The 19,545-nt window shown below is 37.9% G+C and overlaps 1 protein-coding gene across 3 annotated transcripts in view; it reads right to left on the bottom strand.

The window, feature by feature from the left end:
* Nucleotides 1–2,947: 2,947 nt before the first annotated feature.
* Nucleotides 2,948–19,545, bottom strand: part of MTR4 (RNA helicase, ATP-dependent, SK12/DOB1 protein) — a 46,014-nt gene continuing 29,416 nt past the window's right edge. Inside the window, exons 8-15 of one of the 3 annotated variants that reach the window (XM_088985487.1) lie at nt 19,001–19,124; nt 18,622–18,901; nt 18,378–18,532; nt 14,635–14,784; nt 14,313–14,545; nt 8,296–8,560; nt 4,000–4,293; nt 2,948–3,417 (exon numbers count right to left, since the gene is read on the bottom strand). In XM_088985487.1, the coding sequence (XP_088841613.1) occupies nt 4,015–4,293; nt 8,296–8,560; nt 14,313–14,545; nt 14,635–14,784; nt 18,378–18,532; nt 18,622–18,901; nt 19,001–19,124 (1,486 nt within the window). In that variant the 3' untranslated portion in view covers nt 2,948–3,417; nt 4,000–4,014. The remainder of the gene's footprint in view (nt 3,418–3,999; nt 4,294–8,295; nt 8,561–14,312; nt 14,546–14,634; nt 14,785–18,377; nt 18,533–18,621; nt 18,902–19,000; nt 19,125–19,545) is intronic. The other 2 variants (XM_088985488.1, XM_088985486.1) reach the window with 2 other exon arrangements.

Genomic DNA, 19,545 nt, shown 5'->3' with positions numbered 1-19,545 from the left:
ATTTTCATTGTTAAAATTATCTGTTTTCGGTGATTGTAGGGTGATATGTAGTTAAAGACTTTGAATCTCATTTAGGTGACATTTGGTAGAGTGTATATATCGTGGATGGGACCGTTTTGGTCCTGTCCACGAGAAGATATGACGTTCTGCTATGTGTGGATGATCCCCATCCACAAAATAGTGTGGGCAGGGACGGATCGCACCCCAATTTATCATCCACACTATTTTCTCGTGGATGGTCCACATTATGGTGTGGAGAGTTTGTGGGAAGGTTTTAGTGTAACGCACTTGCATTACATTGGTCCAATTACTTTCATTTTATTTAGTCTTTTAATAATTTTAATTGTTTAATATTTTTTCAATAAAATAATAAACTTTAATGTTAATCCTAGCACAAGTCCAACGATTCTCATTCTCAACTCTTTGTTTATTATTTAAATATTAAAATTTTAATATTTTTATTAATAAAATAATATTTTTAATTATTTAAAAATGCAATTATTGTCTATATATTGATGCCTTTTTTTTCAATTTATTTACCATATAAAATGAAAATATTAGATATTTATGATCGACTGTGTAAATCTCTCATAAAATGTATATGAGATACATGGAATAAAAAAGTTCCACACCACACCTACAAAACACCACCGTGGGTGTGGATTGGTTTGGTCCACACAATCTATTGACAAATAAGAACTACAGACTATGGTGTGGTGTGGACCACTAATTTCTCATCCACACTACATAACATCCCCTAGACAATATGTCAATAACTACCCATAGACATCGATAGTTGGTCCCTACTCTATGACCTTATGTGTTCCTGCCAAATCAGCCTGGGGATATGGGCATAATTGAGTTAGAAAGTTCTCAAGCATATGAGAATTTGCTTTGGCCTATAAATAGAGAGCCCTTCCTCGATGAAGGGGGATTCTCACTCATCCTTTTCACAATCTTCTTAATCCCTCTCTTCACCATTCTTTCTCTCAACTTCAAGACCTAGACCATTAGCACCGCCACCCTACACCTGAGTTCAAGGAGCCACTACCTTGGCTGACCAGCTTATTATCAAAGTCTCAACCATCATTGGTTGTGTTCTTCAAGCACTTTAAACTACATTGTGCTCTTTTGTTATGATAGGAAGAATTTTTGGTGATGGGTGTTTAGTATTTAATAGTTTGTAGCAATGTAGGTTCACTATTTGTGGCATGAGTTTCCAGATCACGTGCCCTAGATAATTTGAGTTAAAATAGCTACAAACTAACTAATAGTAAGATAGCAAGTAGAACTATTAATATATTAAAAGATGTATTATAATTTATAAGTAATATTTAAATGAAATTTATAAATTACTCTGCCAAAAAAATAAATTAATATACGAAAATAAATAAATATCTATATGATGATCATACTGGATGTGTTAAAAGAAAAAAAAAACTACAAAAGTAAGACAAAATGTTACTATTTTACACAAAATGAATGTATTTTATTAACATATAATGTACACAAAAAATTAATTAACATAATTAATTTTTTGTTTTCATTTTTTCTGATAATTTCTTCTATTATTTTTTTGTTAACTGAAAAATTTTAGTTTCTTCTTTTTATTAACTTTTCTATAGTTTCCTTCAATCACAATATTACTTATTGATATAGGATTTTCCTGTGCATCATACAAGACCACACTAGTAAGATTTAATAAAAATGAAATATTTCAAATTTATAAAATATTTAGGACAAAAAGTATAAAATCTTAAATTTAGTTTTAAAATGGATTAATAAAAATCATCATAAATAGATGAATAATCCATCAAAGTAATGGTTGAAATCTTGGATTGGCCCAAAGGAAAATGCCAAAAGCCTCTTGCATCAATTTCATTTAATAAAACCCATGCATCACATGGATCCCAACAACTATAATGCAAGAAATACAATGCTATCCCCAAGGTTCAAGTTTTCAATACGTATCGGGGCTTTTCCGATACACCCCTACAAGGGGTGTTTCGGGTTGGCGAGTAGTCCAGGGGGTAGACCAGCCTTAAACTGGTCCCTCTGAACCAGATTCAAAAAAACTAAAAAAAAAAAAAAAAAAAAAACAACAGTACAGATACAGGTTGATACACCCTACTGGCGTATCGCCCTACTTAAATATGTAACAGTTGTACTTGATCATTTCACTTGTTGAGATTTTAGTTGATTGGAGATTTAATAGAGTCCATTAAAGCATGTCATTTTTACGTGTATAATATTTAAAAGTTGTGTTTAGTTTTATTGATGTATTTTTATATGTATCATGAATTTTCATCCATATCCATACGATACCCAAAAGATATCTTGATGTCTCTTAAAACTACATTTTCAGTACACCTATTTCCAATATTTCGAACCTTGGTATAGGTTTTAAAAATCAAATTGATTCTTTATGAGATCAATTCTGGATACATCTCTACCCAACTATCCAAGTTCAATCCAATCCAGTCGTAGTCCTAGAAGAAACTTGAGTTGGCTTGGGTTGTCTTCAACCGGGTACCCAACTTGCACCCGTGATGGCTGTAAGCAAGAGTTTCAAGCACAGAGTCGTCTATGCCATCTCATCCATTGACGAAGACATCCCTACCTTCATCACTAAAAGGGACTACGTAAGAATGATAAACAATATTGCGCTCCCCTTCTTAAGTTAAATGCCCAAGGAATCTGATCATTGCATCATTTTCCAAGTGATAATGTGTAATGTTTTCCACTCACGGATAGTAAACTGAGGGGCAACTCAACATCATCTTTCAAAGGGAAAAACAGAGGAGAGGATAAAGAGATTGACAACTTCACAAGCGTGCATGGCCAATGAGTATTTAATTATACAATCATACAATGTCAAATTGGTAGTAAACAGAAAAAATAATTGTGTTGAGATGAAAAGTAAATAGTATAGTTTGGAAGGGGCTTGTTGCGCAAAGAAAAGTAGACTAGGTGATTTAGTCATATTCATAGAAAAGCACCACTGAAGTAATTTATTACAAATTGAAAAGTCCAGGGGTAGATAAAAAAAAAAAAAACCCATAGTGAACTATTAAAAAAATTATTTTTTTTCTTCCTATTTTGGTAATACATATACACATTTACAGGGGTCCAAGGGGTGGAGGCAGAGCAATGTGCACGTGAGGTCCACTGACTGCAGTTATACAGGTTTGATCCCGCAACTCCATATTGAGAGGAATGCCCAATAATAATCTCAGCAATTGAATACAGAAAAATGGCAAAACAATATTTATTAGTCCACCCCATATGGCTGGGACAAAACATCCAAAAGCACCCTCAAATTTCTATTAGGTGACAACTTCCAAGAGAAAAATTAGCATGTTCTCTGTGTTTCCTCTGGATGTCCCCAGTCCTATCAGTCACCTACCATTTTAAGATCTACATTTCCAAAACACAATTAGAGTTAATAATTAAAAGGTCAGATCGATAAATTCAAATACATTTATTCTTAATATAAGGCAGATAATGGATTTAGGAAGTTTTTGTCACAAAATTGTTTCCAATTGATTTTCACAAAATAATGAAAATTTATCAATATTTTATTTGAATATTTGCACATAACAAATTGAAAATTTTACCAATAGATAGAAAATTTGAAATATCATAAAAATATTTGAATTTTCTTCTATTATAGAATGTTCTCATAGAAATGGTAAATTTTCGATAAAAAATCATTGTTTCAACTTTCAAGGGTTTTGAGAATCAGGATTGCTCCAATTCACCTCATCAAATTTCTTAATTACATAAATACCTCCTCTTCATAAATGTCCATTGTAACATGAAGGACATTGAATTAGTAGGAATGAAGAAAATTTAACATGAGCAATATACAGGACTCAACTGCTTTTCATGAAGTACATTCCTTTTTATATCATTATCCCAATGAGTTGGATTGAAGGCATAGAGCATGTGATAAATACTGAAAATATGAAAACCTCAGCCTATTTGCTTATGACTAACCTTGAGTTGGATTACCTACAAATATAGAGAAGCAGCGAAGACAATGTCTCTCTTGATCTTGGAAACAGCTTCCTCAAATTTTGATTCTAACTGGGTTTCTCCTATTGATTTTGCTGCCAGTATAAGCTGCTGGAGAACTTCCTCCAATCTCCTGATAGCCCTGATAAGACTGCCCTCAAAGACCTGTGTAATTTCCATTATCTCATAGAATTTGGATCCTTTTGCCCATGCATACACAGCCTCCATGATGTCAGGTCGGAAAGAATTTACAAAAGCCTCCACATCAATTTGGACCTATTCCATCAAAGAGATCAAGAGCAGAAAACAAAGGAAAGAACCCGTGCATATAATATGCGCAAAATATAAAAAGAGCGCTTCACAGTCGCTGTATACACTCCGAAAGGAATGAAACACATGGAATATGCAAACCACTTAAAAATAAACAAAATAAAATAGATACGGCCTTGTAGCAGCATGCACAGTTTCACTTAGGCTATGTTTGGTTTGAACAGAAAGGTAGGAAAAGGAAGAAAAGATAGGGAAACCTATACAAGATTTGTAAAAGTTTCAAACTAAACATAACCTTAAGTGTGTCTGACATCCATGCTTAACATTGTTTTGGCATATACTCTCTGAAAACCGTCATGGACCAATTATCAGAATATCTGGTTTATTTCCTTATCCGGAAATTATTTTACATCTCAGATCTGGAACAATTCATTCTATATAAGTCAAGTGTACCATGTCAGTATGGCCTCTTGCTTCAAACCCCCTTTCTAATTTTCACTTTTTTTTTGGTTTTTTTAAATCCAAGTAAATTTAGGAAACAATCACTAGCAAGAAACTATATAAACAAAGATATTTATGTCAAACGACCATTTGACCAATTACTACAAAGACAGGGAAGGTGAAAGGGTCTCTCATCGTAAAATACATTATTAGAGTTGTAGCTGCCCTTACCCGAAGTCTGGCATGGATTGCCATGTGGCCAAACCAAGAACAGACAAATGGCCGAGCTGAGGTCTAACATGTCATTGAAAGGATGTATGTGCTGCGGAACTATGATGTGTCACCCTCGAGCTCATGTATGTGACCAACAGGCCAGCACCGAGGAAACATGACATGTCCCAGACGTAGTGGGGCGCGTGGCACCCGCGAGCTCTGTGCCAACTGCCAAAGTCAGTACAACAGCTTAAGGCCCCCCGCCCATGATGGCACATGCAAGCCACATCGAGGAATGGCTCAACCAAGGACCATTTGCCACAACATGTGTCCCACGAAAGGGAGGTACAATGGCTCTCTGGACATTTATTTAAGGGCACGCCACCCAGGGTAAGTTTCTATGCACTCTAGCAACATGGACAGGACCAGCACAGTCTCTGACCCGACCAATCACCATGCTGCACTGAGCATTAGTTGCAGCACAGCACCCAGAACGGCCAGCTCTTCCGTACCCAAATTCCAACAAAGAATCGGCTAGGGCTGCAGGCTGCATAAGTTGTTGGGTTCCTGCCTAACACAGACACTAATTTGAGATAGCAGTTCCCATGTAGCATCTTCTGGAGGTAGTCCTTGCTAGGCAACTAGGGCTTCCTAAACCAGCTGCTTGTTCTTCTGTGTCCATCTATAACCCAATATTTGTTGGGGCTAAAGCAAGGGTTGGCTATCCTAATCAAGGTAAAACTGGGGATAATGACAGTTGCAGGTCCCACATGGCCTTTGAGTTTTGATACACAGAAAACAGGATGAAGTCGGCAATGTTGGGGAAGGTCCAAACGGTAGGCAATTGACCCTACCCATTTAGTGATAGTGAATGACCCATAGAATCTTGGGGAGAATTTGTGCCAGGTTTTCCCCGCCAATGTGGTTTGACGGTAGGGAATGAGCTTTAGTTAGACCAAATCTCCCACATTGTATTCAACTTGACAATGGTGTTTGTCATACTGAGCATTCATCTGCTGATGGGCCCTTAATAAGCATGCCTTCAGCTCTTTAAGAATGTTGTCTCTTGTTGTTAGATGTGTGCCACTGCCAACAACAGCTACAGAGGTGGAACCTTTCTCATAAGGAAGAATGGGGGAAGGATCACAACCACAGGGTGCTCTGAATGGGGTCATACTCATAGAAGCATGGAATGTGGAATTATACCACACTTAAACAACCCATGGTGGCCAATGGGTGTGCCATGGAGGCATGTGACCTCTCTTATGAATATAGCTGCCACTGATGCCGCAGTGTATGGGTGAGCCAATGGGATAAAATGAGCATATTTAGATAAATGATCAACAACTATTAGGATAATAGAAAAGCCTTTTGATTTTGGTAGGCCCACAATGAAGTCAAGGAAAACTTCATCCCACCCAATAATAGACGGAAACAATATGACAGGATTCCGTAAGAGACCTAAACGTCCTCCTTTTGGGGAGTTGTGGTATAATTGCAATAGTTGAGGCAAGTGTGCAGAAGTAAAAGAGAGGACCATGTCCTTTGTAAAAAATAGTTGAACCTTCCACCAAATATCCAGGTACTGATGTTGGGTCTTGGGCCCATTTGGAATGAATCAGCTGAATACTAGAGTCCTCTTGGGCTTCCTTCTTGAAAATGTCCAATAATAGATAGTGGGGCTGTGAAACTAACAAGTGGGGGAGTTCATGCATACAAGGTAGTGCATCAGCCACTTTATTGGAAGTCCCAGCTTTACATTCGATCACATAATCAAACCCCATAAGCTTGTAGGCCCATTTGAGTTGAGCATCTGTATAGACTTGCTGTTCCAACAAATGTTTCAGAATTTGTTGGTCCATACAAATAATAAATTTGCAACCCAACAAATAGGCCCTCCATTTTTGGACTGCATGCACAAGTGCCATCAACTCTCTTTCATGTGTGGACTTGCAAAGTGACTGTCCATTGAGTGTCTTGCAAAAGTAGGCAATTGGCTGACTATCTTGCATAAGGACTCCTAAGCCATCACCCAAGGCATCACATTCAAGTATAAAAGTCTTATTAAAATCAGGTAGAGTAAGTGCAGGTGGGATGGAGAAAGCTTGTTTTAATTGATCAAATGTGGATTGGGCTGCTTTGGTCCATACAAATGAATCTTAATGGGCCTACCATCTGCCCGTATCCCCTTATGAACTGTGTATAGCACTCAGAAAGACCCAAAGTAATCAACGTGAATAGATGTGGGTTGAGGCCAAAAATCCTCTTAGGCACTCAGAAAGACCCAAGTAATGAACGTGATTTTTTCCAAAATCACATTTAGATTCTTTAGCAAATAATTTGTGATGGCACAATGCAGCTAGTGTAGTTTTGAGATGCTCCAAGTTTTTTCCTATGAATTTTCAAGTTTCCTTAGTTGGTGCAGCAACTAGAAAGCATTTAAGTGATCAAACACTGCAATAGTTAAGAAAACATTATATAGCCCATCAAAAACTAGGGAATGGGTCTCTGCTCCTTTAATGCATGAGGAAGATACAGAGACTATGAATATGTTACATAAAAAGATGAAAAAAAAAACAAACATATTTAGAGATGGGGCACATGTTATTTCAAATGGAACAAAGATATAGAGAGGAGACAACATCAAAGTAGGTATTGCAAAGAAAAGGAAAAAACTGAAGAAGCAAAGCCCTAATTATGTCTCTTTAAGGTGTAGCTTGGTTTTTTATGTTACCCCTATACACCTTTTCAAACATGCTTATACAATATGATGTGATTAAATGCATTACAACTAAAATAATTACACTTTAACATGGAAACATCAAGGTGAGGCTGAGGTATGATGCGACTCCGTAAGAAAGCCTAAAGTATGTCAAACACTCGATACCCAATCTTTCCCACCCAAAACTTGGTTTCAGTGAATTTTGACCTTCATTTGTTAAGAAGCATTGTAGTCATACAACCACTTTTATTTGCCACACTTTCAGTCAAAATTTTTTTTCTTTCCCTGGAATCTTAAAAATTATACAAATTTTACGATAGCAGGTAGTGTAAGAGGTAGCCAGATCACTGCCCAAATGGCAGGGAAGCACTTCATTTATATTATATCTTCTAAAGACTATAACCATAAATGTACACCACAGTTTGACTTAAACTAAAAGAATCAATAAAATAAAATGACTTGAATCTGGACGCTCATCAGTTTAAGACTATGATTTAGAACCTAGTGTGTTTATCTGACCCAGTTACCACTGACTTGCACTTATATTTTCCTTTTTCCAAGTTGCACTTCAGATTACTTTGTGTGATGATCAAAGAAACATAATAAAAAACAACAGGAGGTCCAATCTGTACCTTACACTCAAGCTGAACTTTTGCAACCTGCCTTGCTGTCTCTTGTAATTGAGTAAAGAGCAAGCCAAGCTCTTCTCTGGGCTTCTGGGCATCCTGAAGCTTCTCCTGCCACACAAAGCATGAGAGAAGTGACACCATTTCTTCAATGGTAATGTCCTTTAACACCCCATTGAACATGAGCTCTGTCAGTGTCAACTCTTCTGCACTAGTGATCTCACAAGCAACTTTTCCTTTCAACTCCACAACATCATCACTTGCAACATATCTGCAATATATACCATTCAAACATTTCAATGTGACACCTAAAATAAGAGAGAGCTGTGGCAATCAATAGTTTATATTTAGTAGGCCGTGATTATCTGCTAAAAATATGCATAAATTCATGTAATTTACTAACCACCCTAATGGAAATTATTTAGACAGAAAGTAGCTAGTCAGCCTATAAAGGTTCATCATTTGTGTTCTCTAAATATCCTCTATTCTGACCAAGTGGAAGGGTGGCATTACTGATCCAATAAGGGCCATTACCCAATGTTGATCCCCACTATTCCGTGTCTTAGGAGGAGTGGACTGGGTACGGACTGAACCTTGTGCCCTTTTTGCACAAAGTGGTTGCTCTCAGAATGAAATCCATGTTCACATTCATGTCAGCATGGGGTTTTATTACTGCACCAAGTAATGGCCCCTAATGGCAGTTACCAAGCACTGCAGAGAGAGATACGGAGAACATATAACAGGATAGCCTTTTCTTTGCCATCTTGAACAGAATAGCAATGAGATGTAATACAAGAATGAAAACTGTTGAAGATTAATTAGTTTTATGATGTTTTTCTGAGTAGATGTTTTATGTTAGTTGTTAGATAGGAGGTGGGGAACACAGTAGATATGCGAGTCCAAATTTTATGGTTTTGAGTGTTATATATGTTGTTTTATGTTTTTCTGCCCTATAAGGGCATAGTTGTCTTTGTACTGTTATATTATTTTAGTATAAATAATAAGTGAAGGGGGCGGCTAGATTATTGCTCTCTTTTCTTTTCAATTTCTCTTCTTCTCTTCTCCTTCTCTCTTCAAGAAACTACTTTCTTTCATATTTTTTTAATACAACAGATTCCTACTTGGTATCAGAGCATCGACTAGGGTTTCTTGAAGCATTCTCATACAGCTCTAGATCAGTCGACTACATGAAGTAGTAAAGGGCTGATCGATCTGCTATAGATAGCCCAGTTCTTGGAGTTTTTGGTGGGATCTAGACATCAGGAAGGTGATCTACTGTTCGGCATCAAAATCAAGAAGAACTGGAGTACGAGGAAGAGTCCCAGAAAAGTTGGACTCTTTGTTTTTTATCTGATCTTGGGCGCCTAGGTATTGTTAGTTTTCTTTTGATTTTCTGAAGAGGGCGGTTTGGTTTCTGGAATTTTCTAGGCCTCCCGGAGTGATCGACTCACTTTTCTCTCAGTTGGGAGACGTGGGGAGGAGAGAGATTTCCCTCCAGCTAGGGTTTTCTTCTTTCAGAAGGGTTGCTTTCTGTGTGTGTGATATTAAATTATTTTTTGAAGGTCTCCAATCTATTTTTTTTTTCTTACTGTTGAACTGTTTGAAGTAAAATGGAGAGTTGGAATACCGAAAAGAAATCTACCGATACTGAGGGACTGGGTGTTGGAGGTAGTAGTGATATTTTTGGGTCTGGGATCATTACTACAGTAAAACTATGGTACAAATTATTTGGAGTGGGCACAATCAGCTAAGATGGCTATTGGTGCCCGTGGAAAATTAGGGTATCTCATTGGGGAGGAGAAGAAACCTGATAATAAACACTTCCCGATGGGTGCAAGAGAATTACATGGTAATGTCTTGGCTATGCAATTCTATGTTACCTCATATTGCAAAAAATTTCCTATGGGCTAATACTGCTAAGGAGATTTGGGATGGAGTGACTGAAACCTACTCTCAGAAGCAAAATGAAGCCTGAGCCTATCAGTTAAGAAATCAGGTGATAAGTATGAAACAGGGAGAAAAACCTCTTGCTGTGTATTTCTCCATGTTGAAAACCCTATGGTAGAAAATAGATCACTTAGAAACTGTGGTATGGGAAAGTGTAAATGACGCAACAACTTATCACAGACTGATAGAGAGGAATAGGGTTTTTGAGTTCTTGGCAGGGCTGAACCCTGAATTTGACATTGCTAGGCAGTATATTCTTTCTAGGGAGGGTGTGACACTCTCTCAGGCCTATGCTTTTGTCTCTGGAGAGGAGAGTAGGAGGAATGTAATGCTGAAACAGCCTAGGATTGACTAGTTGGCAATGGTTGGTACAACAAAATCTAAGCCGAATGGAGATAGAGGGAGTAGTGATACTAGAAGGGAAGAAAAGAAGGACTTGGTGTGTGATTATTGCAAGAAGCCTAAGCATACCAGGGACACTTGTTGGAAACTTCATCCAAATCTTATGCCTGCTCGGATAAGAAACAAGAAAGGAAATGCAAATGTAGCCACTACAGGAGACTCTTCAGCCCCTTTCTCTCAAACTGATTGGGAATCCATTGCAGTAGCAGCAGTGAGAACATAATTAGAGAGGTTTGGACAGCTTGTGAGTAAGGTAGATTCACCCAGCTCTACCCTTCCAAATGGACAGCAGAATGCAAGAGCCAAATACACCACTTCCTTTGCACATACAAGTAGTTCATATGCAATTGCAAATCTTGCATCCACTTCAGGTAAGGAGGGACCTCCCTGGATTATAGACTCAAGAGCATTTGAGCATATGACTAATGCCCCTACCATTTTCAGTTCCTAACAGTTGTGCTCTGGAGTCTCTACCGCAGATGGTTCACATATGCCCATTGCTGAGAAGGGGACAGTTAGAGTGACCAATGATATAACTCTGTCTTCTATTTTACATGTCTTTATACTTCATACCAACCTATTGTCTGTTAGTTCTTTGACAAAAAATTTGAATTGTTCTGTGACCTTCTTCCTGGTAATTGTGTTTTGTAGGATCTAGAGTCAAAGAAGATGATTGGGAGTGGTTGTGAGGAGAATGGAGTCTACCTTTTGGATTAGATTCCAAGACATCAGGGCCATCATGTTAGCAACAGCAGTAGTAGTGGGTCAGAGACAGTGAACCAGATTATGCTTTGGAACAATCGCTTGGGACATCTTTCTTTTAGTTCTTTGAAATGTCTTTTCCCAAAGTTGTTTAAGTCTGTTCAATTATCTACTTTGGAGTGTGAGAGTTGTCAGTTAAGAAAGCATTGTAGAAAGTCTTTTAAACCAAGTAATAAAAGAAGTACTTCTGCTTTTAATATTGTTCACACTGATGTATGATTATACACGATATTCTTGGATATATTTGATGAGATCACATGATGAGGTTCCTAACTTAGTACTACAATTCCACCAGATGGTTCCCACACAATTTGGAGTGAGAACTAAGGCTTTTAGACCAAGTAATGCCAGAGAGTACCTTGAAAAGGACCTAACCACGTATCTTTTAGAACATGGTGTAGCTCATCAGAGCAGTTGTGCATATACACCGCAACAGAATGGAGTTGCTGAGAGGAAAAACAAACACATTGTGGAGGTGGCAAGGAGTCTTATGATGTGTGCTTTAGTTCCTGCGCAATTCTTGGGAGATGCAGTGCTTACAGCCGTGCATTTGATTAACTGTGTTCCTTCACAGACTTTGGGGTTTAAGGTGCCATTTAGCCTTCTTTCTCCAGATGAGAGATATTTCATATACCTTTGAGGGTTTTTGGTTGTATTTCTTTTGTTCACATTCTTGACCCTCATTGCAAGAAATTGGATCATAAGGCCAAGAAATGTGTTTTTCTTGGGTATGCTCAGAACCAAAAGGGGTATTGTTGTTATGACACAGTGTCGAGGAGCAGATTTGTCACTATGGATGTTACCTTTTTTGAATCCACATTCTTCTTCTCGAGTGGTTCTCCTCAGGGGGAGAGTTTTGGGGAGAACCCACAATTTGTTCCTCTTCCTGTTTCTATGGTGCCTCCATCAATTCAACCAGCACCTGCACCTCCAATTTAATTACCTAAGCCACTACGGGCAGCCTCACAGCAATATCAGCGCTGACAGATGATGGTTGACTCCACACATCCTCAACCCACACCACTCTCTGTCAGTCCTTCTGAAACTCCAGATTCGGAAGATACAACTCCAGGTATTCCTCTTGAGCCTGAGCCTGTTATGTTTTCTCATGATAATGTTTCTGTCCCTATCACCATTGTTGCAGTTGATCCCACTAACCTTGATATTCCCATTGCACTTCGTAAGGGGAAGAGAAAGTGTACAATCCACTGCATTTCACACCATCTTTCCTACAGTGCCTTGTCACCCTCCTACCGTGTTTTCCTTTCTTCCCTAGATTCTGTGTCTATACCTAGAAATGTTATTGTGGCTTTCTCCAAACTTGAGTGGAAAACAACCATGCAAAATGAGATGGATGCTTTGGTCAAAAACCAAACTTAGGAAATAGTTGATCTCCCCCTAGACAAGGAGACAGTCGGATGTCGGTACATGCATGCACCTCGGGTTCAACACTAAGAAGCTATTGAGAGAATACTTGCATATCTGAAAAAGCACCCTGGCAGAGGCATTCTTTTATCAAATTATGAGAATCTGAAGCTAGAATCCTATACAAATGTAGACTGAACATGATGCTTAGATGACAGGAGGTCTACATCAGGAGTGTGTACTTTTGTAAGTGGAAACTTAATCTCCTGGAAGAGTAAGAAGCAAGCAGTTGTGGCAAGGTCAAGTGTAGATGCTGAGTATAGATCCATGGCTCATGGTGTCTCAGAACTTCTTTGGGTTAGATCTCTTTTGGGTGAGATTGGGGTGAAAGTAGAGGAACATATGATGTTATACTGTGAAAATTAGGCTGCAATCAATATTGCCCACAATCCAATTCAGCATGATAGGACAAAACACATTGAAGTTGATAGACACTTTATAAGAGATAGGGTAACAACCGGAGAAGTTTGTTTGCCTTATGTCTCTCCAGAGTTGCAGTTGGCTGATGTTCTCACTAAAGGGGTGGCAAAGAACAAGCTTGAACATGATCTACACAAGTTGGGAATGTGTGACATTTACTCCCAACTTGAGGGGGAGTGTTGAAGATTAATTAGTTTTATGATATTTTTCTGAGTAGATGTTTTATGTTAGTTGTTAGATAGGAGGTGGGGACCACAGTAGTTATGTGAGTCCAAATTTTATTATGGTTTTGAGTGTTATATATGCTGTTTTATGTTTTGTACTGTTCTATTATTTTAGTATAAATAATAAGTGAAAGGGGCGGCCAGATTATTGCTCTCTTTTCTTTTCAACTTCTCTTTTTCTCTTCTTCTCCTTCTCTCTTCAAGAAACTACTTTCCTTCATTATTTTTTTTTTAATTCAGCAGATTCCTACTAAAACAAAATCCAACACCATCAAGTAATATGAATTAAATACATATGAAGCAACCTTTTCGAAACTAGAACCACGGTGACTCCCAATTACAGGGTAACCTGCCTTTGAAGCTTGTTAACATATGACATAATGTTCCAGTTTCTTTAGGCTCAGTTTATTTTAGTATAATAAGTGAAGAAAATTTTCTGGTTTGAATACTGTTCCTTTTGTGACCAAAACAAACCACTCTAGAAAAGGATAAACCTTTATTACAACAGCTTAAATAGATGATACAACATTTTCTGTTAAAAAGAACAAAATGGAGTTACGAAAATGGGGATACATGAAAAGTTGAGATTCTTGAATAGGAAGAGATGACAAGCCTCCATTAAGTTTGGTGGATTCAATTACACCAATTGTTGAAATGAAAAAGGACGGCTGAGAAAGAACTTCAAAAACATCAGAGTTTTGAGCAGGAGGAAGCAAAGGCAGATACCATTACAGGTTATCAAATGGTATGTGTCAAGAAAAATTGCAAAACAAGAGTTTTACTACTTAAATAACTCATTCCACCTTGGAATGATGAAATCAAAATCTAAATAAGTATCAATACCCTAGCCTCCGTAAAACCCGCTTCCGTGCCTTCAATTCATCCTTAAAAGCCAATGCTGTGGAAGAACGCATTGTTCTCCTTATTGACTTTATCTTGGCTGTTAATTCTTGCTTTTTTTGTAAGACTTTGAGCTTTTCCTCAATAAGTGGAGACTTAGCAACTTCTTGTTTGACAAACAAGCTCTCCAAAGCCTCTATTCGACGCATAGCCTTTTTGTATGAGTTACTTTGAACCTGATGAATATGCAAAAACCGGATATAACCAATTAAACAAATGAAAGCATAAATACAAGATGGTTTAAAGAAAATTCAACATAACAAACCTTCATGTCCTCTTCAGGGTCCAGGAGAGGCATCCCTTCTTTAGAAAATCGGGAAAGCACTTCTAAAATCTTCTTTATAGTATTCTCTCGAGCTTGCAATGGCAAAAGATCCTTTGCTATGATAAGGCGAATACTACTCAAACTGTCAATCTGTTTGTCAAGAAAAATAGTAAACTGTTTTTTAGTAAGAATATTCTAGCTTGTCAGAATATTCAAAGGTATGTACTTAAACAAAAAAATAAAACTTTGAATGTTCAACACGAAAAGGAATTTGCTAAATAAACAGTAAATCTCAATGATCTTGGTCAATTTGCACTATTTGACATATTCATTGTGGCAGATGTACTAGAGTTGGGCCATTGTCTGGCATGCAAACATTAGAAAATAGGCTCAAGTCTTCAAGCATGAACACTGCAGAAACTACCAAAAGTTGTGACCAACGTTGGACCAACTAAAGTTTTAAAGGCTCAACATTCCCAATTTGTTCAAGCCACAGCATATTAATAGATTCCTCTCTCCAAAAAAAATAAAAATAAAGAACTTTCAATTTCTTCAAGGAACTAATGAAAAAACAGTTATCCAACTGTCAAGTGACCAGTAAGTTAAGGGACAGACAGACTGCATTACCAGTAGGTCGGTATACTCATGATGAAGTCACCTAGGACATATCATCAACTAGGTTGACTAGTTAGTTAACGGCTATTCAACCAAATCAACCACAAAGTCCTTTCAAAGCTTTGCTTGTTTGTTTGTTTGTAGCTCTAACTATTTGAAATAAAATAGAATGTGTTTGCATTTTGTTATATTCACACTGTTGCTTCAAGTATTTGTGATGGAACATGAATGGATGGTGACATATAAAATGGATAAAAAAGAATAATAAAATAAGGCAGCAATGGAATCCTTTCAAGTTATCATCTAATTATTGGTGCTCAGTGTGGAATTGCTATAAACAAAGGGCAAGTCGATTAGTTAAAGTTGCACTTTTCTTAGGAAAACAAAAGTTGTGATTCTCTATCCTAGCCTAACTTTTTCTTTGTTTGCAAAACAAAGATTATAACCTAAATTATCAATACCATTCTTTAGAAAAGGAATTCTTTTAAGTTTATATCTAAATACTGATGCTTTGGTATGGAATTACCACAAACAAAGGGCGTATCGATTAGTTAAGGATGCACATTTCATTGGAAAATAAAGGCTGTGATTTCAATTCAATGCCTTGGTGAAAGTTTTACATTCAGGGAGAGAGTATTATGATGGAAACTCAGGTGTTTTTCAAACCTTCTTGAAAGAACAGAGGAAAGATTTTGCCATGGCACTCCACAATAAAATGGGTGGCAGAACACAAGAATGGGCATATTCTGAGTGTGGTGAGGACCCTTCTTTCTAACTCACATGCAGCTAATTCCTTTTGGGTGGAGTCGGCCAGCACTATAGTGTTTCTTATTAAATTGCTTCCCTCATCAGTGTTACAAAATTCATCACCCTTGACAGCAAGGCTGAAGTAAAAAAATATAAAGAGAGAGAGAGAGAGAGCAGAGAAACTGAGTCCAAAAACTTGTAGAACCAATCAACTTCAGTTGGACAAACCACAGAGATGCTCCACCCTATAAAGGAATTGAAATCCTTCAAGAAAAGTACCAAAACAACTTCAACCAGCTAGTGCAGAGTGTTGACAGTCCAAACCAGTAGAGTTTCAGGGCTGTCAAACTAAGGGACCCTCCAGAACTGATCAGAACCTCAACAAAGCAACTGAAGAGTAAAATTGCCCTAGGGCAACACCAAATCTATGGTCCCAAGAGGAATGGAACAGTCGATTGAGAAAAAAAAAAGGAATTCACCAACCTGATTTGTGAATTTTCCAGAAAAAAGTGTGCTATTTTGTGCAGATCGAAACAGTATTCAAATGACTTCCAACCAAGGGCTAGAAGATGGATGTTTAAAGCCTAGTGAAAACTCTTCAGACTGGAACAATAGCAGCCAGCGATGAAGTGTTCGAAGCTTGCAAGAACACCTGAGAATGAGACAGTCCAACTAAGAAGAAGAAACCTGCTGCCGCCCAAGAGAGGAGATCAGAACTCCTCTAGTACTTGTCCAAACTGAAAGAAAATTTCAGAGCAAGTAAAACTGGTCTGGGCAACAGCCAATGAAATTTCACTTCGAACAGAAAACTTCCAAGAGTTCTAAGGAGATTTCTCTTGCTGAAATCACAGGACAGATAGAACCAGTTTTAAGGTTGATTAAAACAACCCTAGAGCAGGCGTTGAATCCAGAAACCGGCAAAACTTGAGAGTGTAACAAGTAAACACAGATTATAGAGCAACCTGCTCTGAGACCATGCCAGACAACCAGTTCGTACTAGAGAGAAAGCACCAGAAATCAGGGGTGAATCCAGAATGAATCGACCCCACCCCAAAGAGCCTATATATATATATAGATAGATAGATAGATAGATAGATAGATAGATAGATAGATAGATACAATTACAGAAAAGCCCTTATAGGGCTAAAGAAGAAGGCAACAAAGAAACAAACAAGGAATGGTGTACAACAGGGACTACAGTAACATAATACAACATATACAACATCAGGACTGTTCACACATCTCAATGCACTGAGTTATTCCCAAATAAGGGCTTTAGGGAAGAACCAGTGGGACCATAGGCTGTAGAGACCGATATGGATGTGTCCATTTGCTGCCAACAAAGTTTCACCGTAAAAGAGAAGACTCCTACTTGTCTATCCAACAATTTAAAGGTGGAACAATTCCAAACAAGAGCTACACCCCCTGCAGTGTTCACTTCTGGAATAAAAAGCCAGTTGCACGGATAAAAACCCAGATGCTTCTTAATACTGGGAAATCGACTTTCTGCAATTTAGTTTCCTGCAATATCAAAATATCCAGCTTTTTTTCTTTAATGAAATCCCCTGCTACTAACCGTCTTCTTTCATCCCCCTCATTCAACCCCCAAGTCAGTGGCAGAAGTTCCTCCCTTTGTCTTCTATTCTGTTTGACTTTTATAATTAGATGCCTATTTTCCAAAGCAACCAGCAAGGTCTTGGTTTCTTCTTCCAGACTCTTTATTGAAACTCCCAAAAATGCCCCGAAACTGAGCAACTTAGACACGACCCACAAAGACACTTCACTGTCTTGTACACATCCCAGTTGGACCAAACGAACATCCTTTTCCTTTCCATGTTATTCTTGACCCTGATGCTTCAATAGGATGGCAGCCAGAGGTTCAAAATTTGCTTCACTCTAAGCTTTGACTTGCCTTGCTCCCTGGGGAGTGGTCTCCAAGTTCTCTGACATCTTACCAAGCTCTTCAAGCAAGGTTGAAGCCTGCTGAGGGTTAGACACAATGACATCGATTGGTAAGGAATTCATCCCTCCTACCGGTATCACTTCCCTCTCTTTATCAAACTTTTAGAAGTTCCACCCCCCCCCCCCAAGGAAGAAAGGTTAGAACTTGACAACATCAATGATAGCAATCCCCCTCTTGCAACCTCCTTTCCTTTCCCCTAGATAAGACTAAAGGAGAGGTGAGCCCTATTTTCACAAATTCTTACTGGCCCTGGGCATCTAGTCTGAAATCCTAAAGGTATCTAAGTTCTTTCTCAATTTCATAGTATATTAGTCTAGACTAAATAAGAGAACGCTAAAAGGCCCAAAAGAAAAGAACAGAATATGATATCCTTGGTAAAAATAATCTGGACAATCACTAGGAACAAATGATGACTTACCTGTGTAATAGGGATGGAAACAACAGCAGGCTCTCCAGATTTCTTTAATGGGATAACTCTAAGAGACTTTTTCGTAATCCCATCCTTGTTGAAAATGCACCTAGTAAGAACATTTACTGTGTAGTTTGCATCCTCAGGTTTTCTACTTTCATCATCTGGAAGTTGAAGTGAATGTGAATAATCAATAGGCTGAAATGAGAAGAGAGAGTTATTGCTCAACCAAAAACCATTTCAGGCCACATACCTTCAGAAACATCTTTCACCTTTTCAAAATTGATTATTACCCCCCATGTAGCCTGATCCACCAGGGAAAAAGGAGTACTGTCATCATTTTCATTGCATCGGAGACGTACAAGCCTGCCAGGCTGCAAGAAGGGTAAGCAGTACCTTGGGGAGAACACAATATCACAAACATCCTTCTTCAAACTTTTGTACTGTTGTAAGAGAGTATAGTAATTCTTCAAACTCTCTTCTTCTTCAATTATTATTGAATCTCTCTCCTCTTCAAGGTTCTTTGCTTCTTTCTGCAAAATAAATCATACTGGTTAGCTAAACAACTATTCCAACTCATTTCCTTAAAATAGTAAAACAACTCCTTTGGAGCTTGGCCAATATCAACTGACCTCAAGATTGGGAATTGCACGGTCAGATTGAAACTGATAGAATGAATTCCTGAGTAGGTTCTCTGGATCACCATCTTCACATCGAATTTGATTCAAAAGCATGTTGTAGCTTAGATGGAAAGCACTGAAGGCATGGGAAAAAGGGAACAGGTCAAAGGGGAAAAGATGCAAAATAAAAGACAGTAATTGCAGTCATAGATCTATACCACACAGTTCCTAAAATAAACAAATCTCACTTCTTTTCCTGCATTTGTTTAAACCCCCTACTCCATAATCATTTAAGGCTCTGGGAATCAGATATGAACAATCCAAAGCACTATTGGTATTTCAAGGGTATAAAAACCACATAAATGACTTGTATCCTAGTCCACACAAAATAACAGTTAGTATTTAAGGAGAAAGATTTGTCATTGTTTTTTTTTGGGTTGGAAGAGAGGTGATTGAATGGTGCTTGAAGCTCTTTGATGATGCTTTGCTCGCAAGAAGTAGGTGTTGGAAGAACGCAAAAGAAGAAATATGTTGCAGAAAGGAAGAAAAATGCAAAG

The sequence above is a fragment of the Nelumbo lutea genome, chromosome 4, assembly GCF_056320005.1.
Source record: "Nelumbo lutea isolate HS-2025 chromosome 4, American lotus-T2T, whole genome shotgun sequence".
NCBI lineage: Eukaryota > Viridiplantae > Streptophyta > Magnoliopsida > Proteales > Nelumbonaceae > Nelumbo > Nelumbo lutea.
This window is presented reverse-complemented; position numbering and strand designations above follow the sequence as displayed.